This window comes from Lissotriton helveticus, chromosome 6, assembly GCF_964261635.1.
Source record: "Lissotriton helveticus chromosome 6, aLisHel1.1, whole genome shotgun sequence".
Classification (NCBI taxonomy): Eukaryota; Metazoa; Chordata; class Amphibia; order Caudata; family Salamandridae; genus Lissotriton; species Lissotriton helveticus.
This window is the reverse complement of record NC_136067.1, coordinates 1497889535-1497905098: the sequence shown is the minus strand read 5'-3', so window position 1 is coordinate 1497905098 and position 15564 is coordinate 1497889535. Positions and strand designations below refer to the sequence as shown.

At 44.4% G+C, this 15564-nt stretch overlaps 1 protein-coding gene across 1 annotated transcript in view; it reads left to right on the top strand.

The window, feature by feature from the left end:
- Positions 1–15564, top strand: part of LOC144762755 (uncharacterized) — an 842179-nt gene that overhangs the window by 122022 nt on the left and 704593 nt on the right. Inside the window, exon 9 of the mRNA XM_078648006.1 lies at positions 7967–8164. Within this exon, the coding sequence (XP_078504132.1) occupies positions 7967–8164 (198 nt within the window). The remainder of the gene's footprint in view (positions 1–7966; positions 8165–15564) is intronic.

Genomic DNA, 15564 nt, shown 5'->3' with positions numbered 1-15564 from the left:
TGGTGGCGCGGATCAGTTGGTGGTGTTTCCGGGTGGCGAGCTTGAGGGTGGTCATGTTGTCCGTCGTTGGTTCCCTTCTCCAGGCTTTCTCGAGGGCTTGACAGTTCTTCTTGGAGCTCTTGAGTTCGTCGGTGAACCATGGTGTTTTTCTGCTGCCGGATCTGCTGGGTGGGGTTCTCAGAGGGGCGAGTTCGTCCGCGCAGTCGTTGATCCATTTCGTGAGGTTGTCGGCGGCCTGGCTGGGGTTCGCTGAGTTGGCGGGAGGGTGCTGGCTCAGGGAGGCGGCGAGCTGGTCGGCTGTGATCTTGTTCCAGCTTCTTCGAGCAACCTGTTGCTGGAGGTGGTGGATCGTCGTTCTTCTGAAGGTGAAGTGGACGCAGCTGTGGTCCGTCCAGTGGAGTCCTGTTGCGTGGCTGACGGTGACAGGTGAAGAGGACACCAACTGACCTGGCCCCAGCCTTACCGGACTGTCCCGACCTCGACCTGCTCCAGCGATATCCCGGTGTGTCCTGCCGCCAGCAGCCACCCAAGAACTCAGAGGACCTGCCCTGCCTTCCCCACCAGACTTTGTCTCCCGTGAGCACTGGATTTGCTCCCCCACAGACTCTGGCCATATCCACAAGTCTGCACCACTCTGCGCCCGACGCCCAAGGCACAAGTTTGATTTGCTCACACCATGAGGAGGTCTCTCTGGTGATCCTGACCTGGGATATGGTGATCCCTGACCTACCTCAAGTCTCCCGCCAACGCATGCAGCCCCTTTCTGGAGGATCCCTCCGACCCCCACCAAAGCTGGTAAGAAAAACCCAACGCCAAAAGACACCCCTTCACCCGACGCCCCAGGGCCTTGGATGGCCCAATCAACGGTGTCCTGGCATCCCACGACATCCCAATTTACCTCTCCAACTGGTGGTCGCCTCCAGAAGATCTTCGTCCACGAGCCTGCAATGTTTGTTGCAACCAGAGAATCCCCATTGAAAACAACAGGGCACCTAATGTCAAAACAGTACCCTGCAACCGGCCGCCCCTGTGCCACTGTGGGTGCACCTTGTGTGCTAAACCAGATCCCCCTTTGCCTTGAGCTTAAGTCCAGGAACTTTACTTCCACAACCTTTTGGCCTGCTCGTGAGCAGCCACCAACCGGAGGCCCCCTATCACCCATTGGATAACATTGGGCCTCAGCACTCTTCACCTTAGTGCCTCTCTGAGGGTGCTTTGAGAGTGCATCCTTGACCCTGGGAGAACCCTGGTTCTAACCCCAGAAACCCAACTCCCAAAACCAGGTACTTACCTGCAATCCGATAACTTCATTTCCTCCCATAGGATTGCATTAACTGCTTTTCTGTGAAAAATATTTTAAGTGTGGAGTTGAGAAATTGTATGAAAACATAAGAAACTGTATTTTTACAAATAAATGATTTACTCACCTTTTATTTAGGAACTGTCCCAGTGTGATATCTAGGCATATCACACTGAGTAGAAAAAGTTATTTAAAAAGTAATCTAAAAAGTAATCATACAGTAACTGCAAAGTAACTGAAAAGTAATTTCAACTGTATCTGAATCATTGACCTACCTGTATCCAAATGAATACATACAATTGCATTCAGCTGTATTTTTCCTGCAAAGAATTATTTCACTTACCTGCACCAGGCCTGGCTTGGTTCCAGAGATAAAATACAACTAAATAATATTTTTATACAAGAAAATTGGTCTGAGTTGAGTCTTTGAAAGTGTGACTTCATTTCTTGTAGTACAAGTGTGTGTGTACAATAAATGCTCAACCCTACCCTCTGATAAAGCCTTCCTGCTCGCCCACACTTTCAGAAATCTAGAGGAAGGTATTATCTACTTTTACCTCTACACACTATACCTTTCTTTGGTATAGTATATACAGAGCTGGCTTCCTACTGCCATGCACAGAAAAACATACCGGTCATGGGCCACCCTCTTCTCAGTCTGCCATGTTGCTCTTCCCCAAAACAGAAAGAGGGAAGGGGAAGAGTAACTCCTTGTAGGAAAGAGCAGCACGCCAAAGGAGGATAATCAAAAGAAACCTATAGGCAGAGAAATCACTGCAAAACAAACATAGCACTAAACATGCATTGCTGAGTGTTCAACAGGGAAAAGTTCTAGAACTGTACTTTACATTTCTAACAGAGACTTACAGACGCCTCACCCTTTGAATATTACCCAGGTGTCAGACTTTTCAGCAGTACCTCTGGTGTTGGTTGGTGGCACTGTGTAGTTCCTCACTGACATCGTTTTGTGCTGGAAATGACATGTGAACCCTATATAGGGGCCACTCCTGCACACTGATATTAATTCCTTTCTTTATGTGCCACTAAACATGGATCAGGAGCAAGCTCTTGTCTCTTTGAGACCCTCTCCTCTTCAAAATGTTCAGTGTGCAAGGGACATGTCACCTCTCAGACCCAGTACAAACAAATGTCTGTGACACATTCGCAGCAGATCTGCCTGGGGTCGAGTCACCACTCTGAGGCCTGCAGTGACTGCACCTTGATGAATAAACCTGAAGGCCATACAAGACCGCAAATCGAAATTTCCAGTACCTCTCCAGATCCAGAAGCTACAGGAGTCGTTCCAGAGGTCGGTCTTCATCTTGATCAAAGTAGTCGGGTACGTTGAAGGAAAAGCACACAAAATCTAAGTGGGACTTGATACCTTCCCACCATTCACTCTCTCCTGAGAATGCATGGGGTCTGTAGCATACATATCAGTCTTGCTTCCAAAGCCGATCGACTTCAGAGCCTATCCCATAACTTGTACCACTCCCTCCACTCAACCTGCCACCTCTGCAAGGGAGAAAACATACTATACATTGCATGGTTGGCACAGATTTGCATAATTTGCATAATTAATAGGATGGCAGTGGTGAGATTGGTCAGCCATACCATGAAGAGAATTGGTTCGATGACCAACAAAAACCTAGTTGCCTTGATACCGCACCGGAGTCGGATTCCATCTTTAGCCCTGGTCCTGACACTGAAGAGAGTGCTTCTGATTCCATGGTGATGCACCTGGCAGCTGAAGTCCATGACCTCCAGCACCCAACCTTGGAGGTCAGGACCAGTGTCATAACAGAAATCCTCCAGCCTGGTCAAACATCCACTGAGCCGCTTTTGTCTTTCAGTGAGGCACTTATGGATAACTTGTTGGGAGTGTGGGCCAAACCTTGCTCTGACCCCCCAAGTCAACTGCCAGATTGCACGGTGCCACTGCCCGGCCCCTGGCGACCCTGTGTTTTTTCTCATCTCCCCTTCCCTGAAAGCTTGCTGGTGCAGACATCTAGAAGAAGGACACATCCAAGCACATGTCCTACTTCTCCCCTTGATAGGAGTCAAAATGGATTGAGATGTTTTGAAAGAACGTCTTCTCATTTACCAGCCTGGCTCTTAAATTGATAAATGCCAGCTGTGTGTTGGAATGCTATTCCCATGTCCTTTGAATTCAGTGGCTCAACTCCTCCACGGTGTTCCTGAAGATCTCTGACCTGCCCTCGCCCAAGCTATGCAGGAGGTTCCTGATTCAGCCAAGTTCACAATTAATTGTGTCTTGCACACCAGTGATCCCATTTCACGGGACAGAGGCACTAGTGTAGCCATTCACCACTTTGCTTGGCTGCAGTCAACTGGGTTTTCAAGTGATGTCCAGACATCCATTATGAACATGCCCTTTGATGGGACTTGCCTGTTTGTGTTCCAGGGATATTTCACTCTAGAGCAGTTGGAAGAGATTAGGACCATGGCAAGATCCCTGGGCATATCTGGCCTACCTCACCAACTGCATCATCCCTATCATTCCTTTCGCAACTTTGGCAGACGCACCCCATGCCATTGGTCAATCCAACGTCAACAGGTGCCCAGAAGTTTTGCAGTAAAGGCTGTGGTTCCAGCCTCCCCGGCAGTTAAGATCAGTGGCCCACCTAGTTCACTGTCATCCCAGCTGCCAAACCCATTTAGCATGCCCTCAGTGGAACACAGCTACCCAGCAGGAGGCAGGTCCAGGGATTCTTGCCTGGTTGGCAGGTCATAGCTTTCGATATGTGGGTCCTGCAAATTATTCGAAATGGGTACACCCTTCCTTTTCACACCACTGTACCATCAACCTCCCTGAATGACTGACGAGGGCCATCTGCCCGTTTTGCGGTAGGAAGGGCAACCCCTTTTGGCAAAGGGGGTGTCAAGAGGGTGCCTGCACCAGAAGTAGGTCATGTGTGTTATTCCTGCTACTTTCTGGTGTCACATAAGGACGAAGGCCTTTGTTCTATTTCACACCTTTGCCCTCTCAAAGCCATCCTCAGGAAGAAAACATTCAAGATGCTCATGATAGTCTAGGTCTTGTCTGCCATTGACCCTAGAGACTGGATGGGGGTGCTAGATGTGCAGGACGCCTGTTTCCATACACCTGTCTTGCAGGCCCATGTTCGCTCCCTGAAGTTTCTGGTTGGACAGGAGCATATCCAGTGTGTAGTGCTCCCCTTTGGTCTCACCAGTGCCCCTTGGGTGTTCACAAAAGTGATTGTGTACATAGCATCGCACCTTCGGAGGTTAGGGTTCCCAGTTGTCCCCTACCTCGATGATTGACTGTTGAAGGCGAGTTCTCCCCAAGCAGTCGTTAACCACCTGTATACAATGGTGAACCTCCTGTCATCTTTGGGGTTTACTAGCAATGTGCCAAAGTCACACCTCTCTCCTACTCAGACACTCTCCTTCATTGGAGCCATTCTAGACTTCATGTTGCATATGCAGGCTCTGCAGTTGGTTCTGAAGTCTCAGTGGGCCCAGTATCAAGGGGACCTCTATGACCACGTACAGATTTCAGAAGAGACTGCTACATATCTGCAGTGGTGGCTACTGTACTGGAAATTGGTCAGTGGCCGACCCATCTCCGTTACCCACCTAGAGAAGACAGTGGTGACATTGCTTGTGGGTTGGGGTGGCTATCCGGGAGAGGTGGAGGTCAGGTCTCTGGTCTCCAGCAGAGACCTGGCTCAATGTTAATTTTCTAGGGCTGAGGGCCATCTGCTTGGCGTTGAAAAGCCTACATCTCGCCAGCAAGGGGAAGCTGGCACAGATGCTCATGGACAACACCACCACTATGTGTTACTGCAAAGCAATTGTAGATTCTGGTCATAGACCTTGTGCCAGGCGGTCCTGCTCCGTTTGAAATGGCTGAACCTCCAAGGAATTTTCCTGGTAGAGAGCCACCTGGCAGGATCACTGAATGCCATGGCGGACGAGCCAAGCCAGCAGTGCGTAGTGATTCATAAGTGGCAGTTAACCTGGAGATGCCAGAAGGTCTCTACCGCAAATGAGGACCTTGCCTCAAACTGTTCACCACTGCCATGAACACATAATGTCAGCACTTCTATATGTTGGAGGTTCCAAGACATCTTTTGCTTGGAAACGTGTTCTGCCTCGAGCACTTGGGACTCCTATATGCCTTTCCACCAATACCATGCCAACCCTGAGTTCCCAAGAAGATCAGGACCAACCAGGCCCAAGCAATTCTAGCGGCTCCGTATTGGGCACCAAGGGTATGGTATCCAGAACTCCTGGGCATAGGACATTTGTCCTCAACTCAGGCTGCATCTCCAGGAGAATCTGCTGTTGCAGCAACAGGGCTGAGTTCTGCACCCAGGCCTTCACAGTTGCCACCCTCATGCTTGGAGATTGAGCAGCGACAGCTGAACACCTTAGATCTCCCTCCGGAGGTGGTTGATGTCATTTTAGCAGTTAGACAGTCCTTGGCAGAAACGGTCCATACCGGTCATTGGGAAAAAACTAGTGGCCTGGTCAGGTTCACGGCAGGTAGACCCCCCTCCAGGCAAGGTTATCTGATTTTTGTTCCTAGCTTGGCAAGGCTATGCTCTGGGAACAGTTAAAGAGAACCTTTTGCTCCTTGGACCTTTTACGGTTGATGGATCAGCCCACATTTTTTAAGTCTCCAGTTGTAATGCGCTTTTTGAAAGGTTTACAATACTTGTTTCCTCCCTCGCTCTTTGTCTTCAGACACTCTGTGTCAAGCTGCTGTACATTACCTTCTTCCCAGACCAACTGGTTTTGAGGACAGGGGCTTCCTTCGCACCAAAAGTTGTGATGCGGTTCCACATTGGTCAAAACATCATCTTGCTGACTTTCTATGCTCTGTTTCGCCTCTCTAAGGAGAAGGAGAGACTCCACCATTTGAACTCCAAGAGAGCTCGTAGCTTTTATATTGATCGTACCAAAGAACTATAGGTGGATGATTAGCTCCTTGTTGGGTTCTCTGGAGTGAAATTCGACAAGGCAGTGTAGACGAGAGCCATCTACCACTTGATCATGCTTTAAAATAAGATCTGGTATGTACTGGCTAAAAAGGAGCCTCCCGAAGTATTGCATGGTCATCCTACCAGTGCCAAAGCTGCTACCACTGCAATGGCTTGCAGAGTCCCTGTCCTGGACATTTTCCAGACGGCTACATGGGCATCCCTCCATACATTCAAAAAGCACTTATGTCTGCACAGTCAGGTTTGCCGAGAGGGTCATTTTGCCTGCTTAGTCCTACAGGACTTTCTGGTGTGAGGCCATTCACAGACCCACCTCCAAATAGGTATAGCTTTCGTATCTAGTCAAAGGTGAAGTATCTGCAGCAAGATGTCTCTATCAGAAGAATACATTTCTTACCTTTGGTAATGCTCTTTCTGGTAGAAGCTCTAGCTGCAGATCCCTCATCGATCTTGCCATCCGCCCTGTTCTCTGATTGGAATCTATCCATTAATATGAGCCAAAGTACATTGGTCACAGGCAAATTTCCATTGGGGTCGTGCATAGCCTCAAAAGCACCTGACGTTAGCATGCTGGATTATTTACCTAAAAAGGCTCCATACGTCATTTTTGAAGCAGACCTGCATCAGTGCGGAGCTGCAGTGCTCCACCAATCAATGTGAAGAGGTACTGGTCAAACGTTTCTGGATCCAGTGTGACAGCTGAGGAATATTCAAATGGTTAGGAACCTGTGGCTAAATAGACTCTCCAACAGAATGAGCGTTATCAAAGGCAAGTAACTTGCTCACTAGGAACATGTGGAGTCTGTCATAGTAGTGTGTATTACGTATCTAGGAAATATGAATGCTTGCACACTATGTGGATTCTGACTGTACCTGTTAGCTGGTGGACACCATTAACCTTTAAATCCTGTGTTTTAGAACTGGCCTTTCTATCAGCCAAACATGTAATCGCCACACAGTGGAAGTAGGGCACAGCACTCATCCTCAGGTGCTGGTTGGCAGTGGTACTGAAGTGGGCAGATATTGAAAATGTCACAATGACAAATATGATAGCGAGATGGAGAGATCTGGACAAAGACTATTAGACAAGAAATGATTGTCTGGAAGTGGTATCAATAAAGCAAAACAACCTGGCATTTGCCTCAGAGCTACTGTGTGCATTTATTGAAAAGGATTGGGATTCCCCCACTCTTTAAGATGATGTTGGAGTGGAAAAAGTTGATATAACAGTACACTGAAAAGGGGGACACTCTGGCCGGTCACTGGTTGACTCCTACATCCTATTTACCCCACCCGTTTGGTGCAATCACTGTGCTCTCTCCTTCCTGAGTATAATGACTAACTGTTGTGCGAAGGTATGGTCAGATATTATTGCAACAGAATACTGGTGCTTCAACTTAGATACTCAATGGTTACAAAATTAAGGTTGTGCTTTTGTCAAGGATTGCCATCAATGTGAGCATAAGATGAAGGATACAATAGAACAGAAATATGGTACGCATGAAGAATGTCCTTTTGTGCTGCTAAAATATAATTACGACTGTTCATGACTATGCCTAAATGACAATAAAAAAGATTTTAAGAAATTACTAAACACTACCAATGTGTCAGATTTTTCATTGTTGATCTTTGTACCAAATGTGCTCTTATACTCACTCTCTTTCTCATTATTCAGGCGAAATATGCAGATCTTCACAAGCATGGAATATTCCAATATTGCCTTGTGGACCAGCAAGGCAATGAATTTGCCATTGATGAGAATTCTGGGCTGGTCTATGTTGTGTCAGTGGCAGGAAAGACAGGAACATTCTCTTTCAAAGCTCAAGCTACAGACCGGGCAAGGAACGGACTCCAAGTACAGACGAACATTAAGGTAAGACGTTGAGCATATTGTGTGATTTACTGTACCTGAGCCTTTTGAATTCAGGACCATAAATTAGCTGTGGTAACTTCTTTTTAGGCACTTTAGTAACTTTTTATGCATTTGTTGCTTTTGTGATCAAAGAGAAATCATGAATATCAGGGGAATGTTATCTAGTTGTTGCCACTGTTACCCTCTGGAATGTTTGTATCTTACTACTGTTGATCGGATGGGTCACATTCCTTTACAAGCAGTTTCCCTCTTTCAATATTTCATGAATGCTGCCTGTAAACCACCTCATAGCAACAAGGTCAGATGTTTTTTTTCCAATAAAACCATTGACATAATCTATCCTCTCTGAGTTCTAGGCCTATTCTGGTACAGCTTGGTGTTTTAAGATGTGAAAGCTGAGCTCCTAAATTTAACCCCATCATTCCCTACTGCATTCCAACCTAAAACACCTGGGGCCCGGTTCACAAACATTGTTGCACACCTTAGTTTGATTTAGGCGTACAAATAAATACATTTGCATGTGTGATTTCCGAGATCTAAGTCCCAGAATCAAGATCTGTGAACATTTGTTTGGAGAAAATAAGCTAGTATGGTGAATATTTTGCAGATAGATGCTTATGGTTTGGCTCAGAAAAAGGGTGTTAAGGAACAAGTACATACAGGTGGAAAATGCATAAAACAACCCACCAAGGTAGACGTTTATTAATATTAACAACATTCTACATGGTCATTCCCACCTTGGAAAGTATTGAAAACTGTTCTAGAATGACACTAGCCAGGTTTACTCTCCAGAAAAAAAATGTTTTGCACTTTCCCACTAAATTTACTTCTGCAGATTATCCACCCTACAAACAATCCACATGAGTACAATTTTGGTGAGGAGTGAAAGATGAGCCCTCATGGAATCTGCAGCTTAGGCGAATTTTCCAGACTACTTGGTGGGATGTTTATGAATCCCCATCTACGGAAATCTAATATTCAAGTCTTTGAGCAGCAGATATCACAATTTCAAAACATTATTGTGAATCAGTTCCTCAGGTCTAAATATGATGATGCTGTGATTTCCTTGAATAATCTACGCGTGTCTCAATATGCTCATGCCAAGCTTGTATGGTGATTTGAAACTTTTCAAAGACATAGCCAGGAAAATAAGTGTTTTGCATTTACTAATAAACATGTCTAAATGTGACAATTAGTGCGTATTAAGCCCACATACTAAGGAAACCATTCAACAAAAATTAAAACACAGGTATTTAGACCCCTGTCCAGTAATGGACATTATCTTAACAGTTCAGTTCTGAAGCATGACAATTATATGGGCATTAATTATATGTGTAACAACTCCTTTCTAGTTCATAATAACATTTGTTAAACAGCGTGTTCTTCCTAATGCAGCTGCAACCTTAAGAGATACTAAAAAATGTCAGGATGAGAACATTGTATCTTTATCTCCAGTCTTTCTATGCTATCCAGAGCTAAGCTCTACAAAATGCCCTTAATTATTAGTTGTTGTAGCACTGTAGCAATGTTTTCATGTGATGCAATTAAGATGTAGTCTGTGTAGGTTTTGCGGCCTACGTGGCCAAATTACGCTCCTTTTGGCACTCATTGCCAAGCTTCTTAGCACTCAACATCATTCAGACGCCTCCCCTCTTCTGGAATTTTGTATTCCCTTTCGGATTCTGCCTCTTTATTGCCTAATCTCTTTTTGTAATCATTGAGACCACTATATTTCCTTCCCATATTTAAGCACTTTGAACATAAGCTAAGCCCTACGCATATTAAAAGAACCAAAAGTAAAAATATAACAATTACCAATGCCAGAAAGTCTCAGATTTCTTTCCCAAAATCCAGATTTGCCCATCTCATGCTGTTTCTGTGGAATCTTTTGGGATATTTAATAGAAGATCTTTTATGTTCCATGTATTGTCAGGGATAAATGTGCACCACTGTATGTTGATTACCTTGCAGACCCTACCCTCCTTTGCTAAAATCAGCTCAAAGTCATTAAGTTCTACAAAATCATTCTGCGTGTGGTAATCATCTCTTCTGTAGTGTTAGATAAAGCAGTAGTGGTGTCATTAGCCAGCCTCTCTATTAATTCAGCTTTCTTCCTTGTTCTGGAGGAACTATCGCTGAGAAAATATCTAAAGTGGATGTCCCTCAATTATTTAGGGTGATAAATACGTAGGAATAACAGCACTAGATAACTGGAGCTATCCCACCCAGCTGGTAAGGAGTAAGGCTTCTTTCCACAAAGATGATGGACATTTTAGTAACTCTTTATCTCATTGTAACACATAAATTGCTCTAGCATCTTAAAAGTGTACATCCAGTTACTTTCACTCACCTTTAAGTTTACTTTGCAAGCTATGCATAGCCTGCCTGCCATTTTATACTATAGATTCAAAGCTGGCTGTGTTACTAGCAAAGCGTTTTCCATTAAAGTAGGTTCATTATGGAACCTTTTGACTCTATTTTGTATATGCAAATCATGACTAGTATAATTTTCATACATATCTCAAAATTAGTTTCCCCCTTCATATAACCTGCATTATACATCATTGGGCACCGTACCTTTTCTTTGGTTTCTCATCTAACTCTTTTAATTAATGCTTCTGTTTGAAATGTCTCCTGTATCTGTGTGTGAGCAAAGAAAGGCAAATAACACATGACGACAGAAAATAAAGTGGTCTTTGCGCATATGCAACCCCTTCAGCCAATGAACCTGGCATGTGAGTGCACACCTAACAATCAAACACATCCATAACCGAGTAATACGTTTGGATCAGCTGAACATATGTCTTTTCTCTGTACTCATGATAAGGAATTTCTTTTTCATCATTTTCTTTCATAGTTTGAAGCATCACTGTGGTGATGCCCGCAGCATTACATATTAGTTTTATGATTTTCTTTTTGAAATGTCCATCAAGATCTTTCTCTACACAGTGGGACACCATATTATGAGATGTGTCCTTTGAACAGCTTCTTTTCCACAGTCTTTGCCTCATGCCGGCATGTTTCATAGGTCTCCACCGATTTCAAGAATGTGCTGCACCACCAACATAGTTCAATAACATCCAGTTGCAGTCACAAAAGAGGTCCATATAGTAACGGGAAGTCATTGAAAACCATCAGCCAACACATCTCTTCCTAAGTAAGGGCATCATTACGATCTGCCCGCCACCGTAACGGTATGCGGGACCGTCCGCCATCCTAATATGGCGGGGGGTCTTTTGGGTATGGATGGCGGGCGGATTGCCCCCGCCGGGCCAGCAGTGGTTACAACCGGCCCGACGGAGGTGATCCGCCCGCCATCCTAATGGGCCCCTAAGTTTGGTAGTACCACCCTTCCTACTGTGTCCACCCAAATACCTATTTAATTTTTCACGTAATCCTTCTTTTCACTTCATTTTTCCATTCCTGCTCTACACTTTCCTATACCCTCTTATTTATTCAAAACTGTTTCTGACATATTGAGAACAAATACAGCTGCAAATGGGCTTTCTTAATAAGCGGCCTCAGTATCTGCAAAATTATTGCCTCTCAAAACTTCACCTAACCCTTCCCCATGTTCTGCACACTTTGCAGCAGCTGGCTGGGCAGGCGTTTGTAGTGCCCGTAACAAGTCTAACACTTTGGGACTATTGGGTGCTTCCGAAAATGCCAAGCCCCCCCGGAACAATATCTAGCCAAGATTGTTAAGTGCAAATGTTGACACAATTATCCTTTTCCAGGCAGCAGGCCCTTTAGTAAAGTATACAGTTGCTATACATATGATTTGCCCATCCCAACTGATTGTGCAGCCTGTGTAAGCAGTCTTCAATGATCCAGCTTTGTGTTTTAACAAAAAGAACAAGTTATCTTTCAGCAGCGCCTTCTTACCCCCCCCCCCCCCCCCCCCTTTTCCTGGTTATAATGCCTCTTGGTTAGTAGAGGTTACCAGCACATATCTAACCCTGGCCTGTGCCTTTCGAGTCGTTGAGTGAGCAGTTCTGAAGAATTACTAGGAAGGTTGATTTGTCAGATTGGATGTGGGCACACTTAACTCTGCTGCACCTTTCTTTGGCAGTTCCATTCATTTTGTGATGGTGGAGCCCACGCAGGCAGCCCGGGCACTTAACCCTCACCTTAGGGATCAAAACTGCCTAATGTATCTTCTGACCTTCGAAATGTCCATACAAAGCTGGAAAACAGGCTACCATTATCTCGTTTCCTTTCCTGTGCTATCCCGTGGATCTGCAGTACATCTTAAACATAATTTGGTCTGCTGCAATTCCAAATACACATTTTAACGCCGTTCTTGATAATATGTCCCTTAACATTAACATTATCGCCGCTTTATATTATGCAGTAGAGAATTCCAATAGAAGCCCATGTTAACACTAGAACATGGGCTTCTATTGGAATTCTCAAGGGCATATTATCAAGCCCATTATTGCCGCTTTAGCGGCAGTTTCCTGCCGCTAAAGCGGCAATAATTTTAACGCCGTTCCTTGATAATATGCCCCTTAGTATTTTATTCATCAGATGCTGTTTGATGACATAATTTCAGGAACATGAGCAGTTTTTCTTTAAGAGACCAGTTGTAAGCTGTATCACCACACACGCTTTTAAAGAACGCTGCATTCTCCTTTAAAACAAAAGTGGGGGGCATATTATCAAGAACTGCGATAAAATTATTACCACTTTAGCGGCAGGAAACTGCCGCTAAAACGGCAATAATGGGTTTGATAATATGCCCTTGTAAATTCCCATAGCAGCCCAGGTTAACCCCAGAACCTGGGCTGCTAAGGAATTCACAAGGACATATTACAAGCCCATTATCGCCGTTTTAGCGGCAGTTTCCTGCTGCTAAAGCGGCGATAATTGTATCGCCGCTCTTGATAATATGCCCCGTAGTCTTTTAGTCAAACTCACTTTTGCTCTACAAAGATAGCAAAGGACGGCACCCGTCAGGACAGAGCCAATCCAATCGCTGTGTGTAGGAGGAAACAATTGCCTGCCCTACAAAGCAATCAGAAGGCTCAAGTAGCTGGGACCTTGAAGTTTATACATAAACTGAGTTATTGTCTTTAACATGCACCACCACCAGAGACAGTGGCAAAATGTTCTCTTCTTATCAATCATGACACAGATGTGGCCAGGCTGGAACACGCTGACACCACCCTACGGAGACCGGAAGCACTTAGAAGGGACCAGGCCAGGAGGGCAGGGGAGCAACTTACACTGATGCACCTTTACTTCAATATACTTGTTAGATTGGGAAATGTGTCACCCTACTGGGACTCTTTTAACTAATATTTAGTGAGGCGGACAGGCAAAAGACTTTGAGCCTGTGATCAAAGTCTGTTAAACAGTCAATTATTGCATTGCAGTTATTCTACAAGTTGAATTACATTTGATGTAAACAGGCAAGAAACGAATGCACCTTTCAATAGGATTACCAGCAGCACTGTGCCACAGCCCAATGGGATTCCTTGTACTGATGCTAAAACGGATTTGAGGATAAACCATTATTGTTGGTCAAACAATATACACTCAGTGTATTTGGCAACCAATTTGCCATTCCTAGCCCATAACATGCAACCGAAAAATAAATGCAGACTTAATCCTATAAACAATGAAAATGCAATGATGATGCTCTTCATTTTCTGCTTCTTGGCACTTAATGAAGAAATATAAAATATGTCACAGCATATATTGACATAATGTGTGAGGCAAATTACAATGTCTTGCAGGGGAAAAGTTAAAAGTAGATGCTTTTTAATAATAATCCGCAGAGCGGAGAAAATGATTTCAGAAGAACATAACATCACGGCGAGTCACTTCTCATGGGAACTGGAGACTAGAACATAAATGAATGCATGCATCTTTAGGGAATCTTGACTCGCTTTTCTGAAGTTCCCTTTTACTTAAATAAAGCAGATACAGGCATATATGTATCCTACTAAGAAGTCATACCCAAGCTGTTATTGCAATTCTCTTGTTGAAAGTCTTATTTCTTACAGATTTTCAGTCAAATCAGTTAGAAAACCTAGTGGGGGTAACCTTCATCCTTCCCTTTCAGTAACACAATCCATAACTCCCTCCGCCGAGAACAGTTAGGTTGTGTGCCTGCTAATGTAAATGTTGGATACTTGTAAAGCGTACTGTTACTCTACCCAAGTGTCCTGGCACTGTAGACCGCTGGGGAACCCGTCCTGGTTTTCCCTGTGAGATGGTCCCTTTCTGGGTATCTCCAGGGTGAAACCAGGCATCCCCGGCGGGCTGTTGTAGAGATGAGGCAAGCTTAATGCCCAGAGTTACCGAGTGTGTTCCCTGGTTAGAGTAGGCACTGAGGCGAGAATTATCGAGTCCGTTGACCCTGGTCCAAGACCCTGCCGCGTCGGGAATTGAACCCTGGTCCCGGGCCGTTCTCTGCTTACAGGTCTGCCGCCTCTAACCAGTGAGCCACACCTCTCCACTAATGAGAATGACTATCATAAACTCATAATCCATTTGGGAAACAAACACAAGGGCTATCACTCAGTGTTTTCCTAATGTGCAGGATCACTATAGAAGCAGTGTTTAACAAATAACAAGGATAATACCCACAGAGTGGAAACAAATTGTTTTCTTTAACCCACCAATCCACCTTGGCTCAAGGGATTTAAACGATACAATCACTAAATTACATTCATAGGCAGAATTATTATTAATCTATTATTCTTACAAGAGCAAGTTTCGAATATTAAAGCAGAAGTCAGGAAAATACATCATAGGACTTTGACATCAACAATGCAGCAATTTCAGAACAGATACCTGTTCATCATAGTCTTCTGGCAGAGAAGGAAATTATTTTTTCCTACTAGGCAAGATAAAAGTGAACAGCCTCGAATTCCTTCAATTTGACATTTTAACATCACAAAGAGAAATTATCTTAAAAGGCTGTACACATCAATTCGTTAAGCGTTATGGTTTCACAGTGCACGTTTGTGGTCTGGACATTTCACTTAGCATGCCCTCGTCTCACACATACACCCAAAAATAATGCACTTTGTCTAATTCACATGTACCATGTTCTGGAACTGTAAACCTGGATGAGCCCGTCCCATTCTATAGCAATCCTTCATCACAGACATTCCGAAACTGACATATTTCAGTATCACTTCTATTCTCACACATCCGACATTTTCCACACCTGCCCTTGACACTCATTCCCTTTTGTCCTTTACCTCTGTCACTCCGGGCAAGTTCTTGGGCTCTTCCTACACTTTGACAAACAATACAAATGCTTCATTTCCAACGTATAATTTTCAAAACACTGTAACTTCAGACTTTTTTGTGAGCCAATGCCATTATTTCAACCACAGAGAAGTATGTATACCAATGTTTCTTGACCCTTTGTGCACTGGTGT